The 4,596-nt window shown below is 48.5% G+C and overlaps 1 protein-coding gene across 1 annotated transcript in view; it reads left to right on the forward strand.

Annotated features, from left to right (window-relative positions):
- The window catches only part of tshz3b (teashirt zinc finger homeobox 3b), a gene marked incomplete at its 5' end in the record, with an annotated part of 5,420 nt that extends 1,028 nt beyond the window's left edge, over positions 1–4,392 (forward strand). Inside the window, one exon of the mRNA XM_084308280.1 lies at positions 1–4,392. This exon is cut by the window's left edge and continues 1,028 nt beyond it. Coding sequence (XP_084164406.1) covers positions 1–2,575 — 2,575 coding nt within the window.
- Between the last annotated feature and the right edge of the window lie 204 nt (positions 4,393–4,596).

The following is a 4,596-nucleotide window of genomic DNA, read 5'->3' on the forward strand; positions in this document are numbered from 1 at the left end:
TATTACACCAGTCGCAGCTAAAACCATCTCCTCTGCACGGAAGAGAGCCCCCATTGAGCTAGACCTCCATGGCTCACCTGATTCTAACGGGGGAATCATGCCCAAGACCGCCCCCCTCACAGACTCCAACGACTTGCTCCACAAGGTCTCCAACCCTTACATCACTCCTAATAACCGCTACGGACACCAGAACGGTGCCAGCTATGCCTGGCAGTTTGAGTCCAGGAAATCACAGATCCTCAAATGTATGGAGTGTGGCAGCTCCCATGACACACTGCAGGAGCTGACGGCTCACATGATGGTGACGGGACACTTCATCAAGGTCACCAACTCTGCAATTAAGAAAGGCAAGACAATTATGGAGCCATCCATCATAGCCCCCATCTCCATCTCCTCCATCTCCTCGGTCGAGGAGAAGGTGCAGTCGGTTCCTCTCGCTGCCACAACCTTCTCCCCTCCGCCCGCCCCCATCCCTCCACCTGCAAGTGTCTCCCCCATAGCAACCATGGCTGTGGAGATAAAGAAGGAGGAGAAAGAGGAGGAATGTACAAAGGACTCCATCACCAACAACAGTAACGGCATCAACAAAGAGAAGAAGTCGGGCAGCGAGGAGGAGGCTGAGGAAAAGTTTGACATCTCGTCGAAGTACTCCTATCTGACTGAGCAGGACCTGGATGACAGTCCAAAGGGGGGTTTCGATATCCTCAAGTCCTTGGAGAACACGGTGACCTCAGCCATCAACAAGGCCCAAAACGGGGCTCCCAGCTGGGGTGGCTACCCCAGCATCCATGCTGCCTACCAGCTCCCCAACATCATGAAACTCTCCCTAGGCAACACCGGGAGGTGCTCCGCTCTTAAGTACATGTTCCCTGGAGGGGACATCCTCTCTCCCATGGCCAAGAACCAACCTCTGATCTCCCCTCCCAGTCGCCAGACCTCCCCTCTCCCCAAGAACAACTTCCATGCCATGGAGGAGCTGGTGAAGAAGGTGACCGAGAAAGTGGCCAAGGTGGAGGAAAAGATGAGAGAACCCGGCGGGGGAGGGATGAGGGCTTCCCCTCTGAGACACTCCACCCCCTCCCCCTGTAGCAGCGATGCGGGGGATTCGGCCCAGGGAGAATCGCCTAAAGACAGGAGAGGAGGGGGCTCCAAAACCCCCGAGAGCATCGGAGGAGGCGAGAGAGGAGGAGGCGTCGGGAGTGGAGGGAATCACAGAGACTCGAATGGTGACATTACCACAAAGGAGCCTGTTGAGAACGGAGTTGAGTCCACTGCCGTGACATCCCCTGCCTCCCTGTGTGGCAGCACTGCCATCATCACAGACCACCCCCCGCCAGAGCAGCCCTTTGTCAACCCTCTCAGCGCCCTGCAGTCTGTAATGAATGTCCACCTGGGTAAGGCCGCTAAGCCTGCCCTGCCTTCCCTGGACCCCATGAGCATGCTGTTTAAGATGAGCAACAGCTTGGCGGAGAAATCCGCGGTCGCCGCCTCCACCCCGCCCGCGCACACCAAAAAACCATCCAACGACCACTTAGAGCGGTACTTCTACCAGCACCACCTAAACAACAACGGCAGCAGCAACAACGATCAGCCCATCGACCTCACCAAAGGCAAGAGCGCCGACAAGAATAGCAGCGGCGGCTCCCTGGGGTCTGCGGCTCTTTCCTCCACATCCACACCATCCTCTGTCTCCCCGTCCTCCACAGTGACCATGGCCAAAGCCTCGGCTGTAGTGGCTTCCTTCATGTCCAATTCCCCTCTGAGAGAAAATGCCCTGTCGGACATCTCTGACATGCTGAGGAACCTGACGGAGAGCCAGGTGGTATCCAAGTCCTCCACGCCCACCAGCCTGTCTGAGCGCTCCGACATTGAGGGAGCCACCATGGAGGACCAGGAGGAGATCTCACCGGCCCAGAAACGTAAGGGCCGCCAGTCCAACTGGAATCCCCAACACCTACTCATCCTCCAAGCCCAGTTTGCCGCCAGTCTCCGGCAAACGAGCGACGGCAAGTATGTGATGTCGGACCTGAGCCCGCAGGAAAGGATGCACATCTCCCGTTTTACGGGCCTCTCCATGACCACCATATCCCACTGGCTGGCGAACGTCAAGTACCAGCTGAGGAGGACCGGTGGCACGAAGTTCCTCAAGAACCTGGACTCCGGCCACCCGGTATTCTTCTGCAGCGACTGTGCCTCCCAGATCCGCTCTCCCTCCACTTACGTAAGCCACCTGGAGTCCCACCTGGGCTTCCGTCTGCGGGACTTGGCCAAGCTGTCCGGAGAGAATCTGCTCAGTCAGATATCGCAGCAACACCACCAACGCCACGCCAAAGGACTGTCTGAAAAACTGCTCTCCAACCTCCACCCCTCCAGCCACCCCCTTCCCTCCTCCCTGCCCCCGGCCAGCTCCCCGTCACCCTCCCCCGAGGAGGATGGCGGTGGGGCCGTGTACCAGTGCAAGCTCTGCAACCGGACTTTTGCAAGCAAGCACGCGGTCAAGCTCCACCTGAGCAAGACTCATGGGAAATCTCCCGAGGACCACCTCATGTACGTTTGTGAGATAGAGAAACAGTAGCACTGGGCAGAAGGACACACTGCACTCTGTCTTTATATCGCTCTCTCTCTCTCTCTCTCTCTCTCTCTCTCTCTCTCTCTCTCTCTCTCTCTCTCTCTCTCTCTCTCTCTCTCTCTCTCCATATCTCTTTAGCCTTTCACAGACATTTCTCAAGGAAGAAAAAAAAAAGAAAAGGACCTTTGAAAGTGATGAAACTGCACAAAGATGCCATACAACTATTGCTTTGAGTTTTGGCACATGTTGTTTTTTCCTACGTGAGGTACACTCCCTCCGGCCCGGGACTCTCGGTTTACTTTAATCTCCTTTTGTCAGGAATTGTTTTGACAAAATTCTGTCAAAAACGTGCAGTTTTAAAGAGACAGGGACTGTTTTCAATTGACGAGATACAGTATATGAAGGTTTAAAGAGAAAAAAAAGAAGAGATTCTAAAATGAAGTGGTGTGTATTTTGAAATCGGTGTAAATGGGATTGAGTTCCTTTATATTTTGGCATCGTCAGGGTGTGATGAGCTGCATGCATAAATGAAACCGTTTAGTTCAACATTTTATTACAGAATCTGGTGCACTTTTCATTATTAAATTTTTCTCACACTTTCCCCAAATTCCTCTCTCTCTCTATCTCTCTCTATCTCTCTCTTTTGTTTACGTGACATTAACGTGCTGGTGTCGGCATCATAGATTTAACCCTCTGAGTACGTGAAAGCACTTCTGACACCTATACACACATGATCCCAAAAGGCTATCGAGACCACATCTGCGATTGGAATTGACTGAAGAAGCTATTGTGAGTGATTAAAGGGTCACAATGACTGCGTTGTATCTACAATGTTGTATGTCTTTTTCCCAGCGCTGCGATGACCGGAATCCTAGACGTGAAAGCATTTTTTTTTTTTTTTTTTTTTGGAAAAATTTACTTCGGTATTCAAGTCTTGCAGGCTTTAATCTTTTTGTTGCATCGTGGCTAGGGGCGATACAAAAACCTGAAGTCTTTTTACATTTGTGCGATCAGGGACCTTTATGAATTCAGGTCTGTGTAAAAAAATAAATAAAAAGAAGAAGAAAAAAATGTATATAAAAACATATAAACTAATTCCTGTTTAAATTATGCATCATTCTATATTTTTTATTTAAGGAGTATGACTATCTACTGGTGCACAATATATGAAGACGTTAATGAAATTGTTTTGCACAATAGTTTTATAAATGTGTTATTTAATCAAAGTGAGATGAGGCTAAGAAGACAAAACAGAAGACGACAGGTGAATCTCTTTTGTTTCCAACATCGTGCTCAAAGGGTTAAAGGCTCTTTTCTACCAGACACGCTCTGTGAACACTAAAAAAAACATAAAAAGAACAAAAAGAAAATAACTTTATTGAAGTAATGAAGAAATTTCACATGTAATCTCTTATTTATAAGCACTCTTGGTTGTCGTCTCATATCGGTGAATGCCTTTTTTTTTTCTCTCTCTAATTTTTTTTTACTCCGTCTAATTACCCTCCCATGATTCCACACTGCAGCTTTATCTTCTCGGGATATGAAAGGTAACCATGGTTACGCAGACCTCTTGAGTGACAAGTTCTGCTATGTTTCTTTTGGCGGTTAATTTTTTTGCTGATGTAACTGACAGCTGCCAGTGTAGAGAAAATTAAAAAAAAATTGTATGTGTAAAATATGGGCATGTAAACAGACACTGTTATGCATTCTGTGCCGTGAATCTTTTTTCGGTTCCTTTATTTTGTTTTCTCTTTCTTTTCCGTTGTTGTTGTTCTTGATAATGAAGCACCCATTATATGACTTCATATAACCTTGTTTTCTACTGCAGCATTAAAAAAGGAAACCGTTTTTTGCAATAAGACTGTGTGTACGTGTGTGTGTCATGGCTATCAATTATGTGCCTGTGTGTATGTGTGTGTGTGTGTATATGTATGTTTGTGTGTGTATGCATGTGTGTGTACACATGCATGTGTGTGTACACATGTATGTGTGTGTGTGTGTGTGTGTACATATGTGTGTGTGTGTGT

Source organism: Notolepis coatsorum (assembly GCF_963971535.1).
Source record: "Notolepis coatsorum genome assembly, chromosome: 2".
NCBI lineage: Eukaryota > Metazoa > Chordata > Actinopteri > Aulopiformes > Paralepididae > Notolepis > Notolepis coatsorum.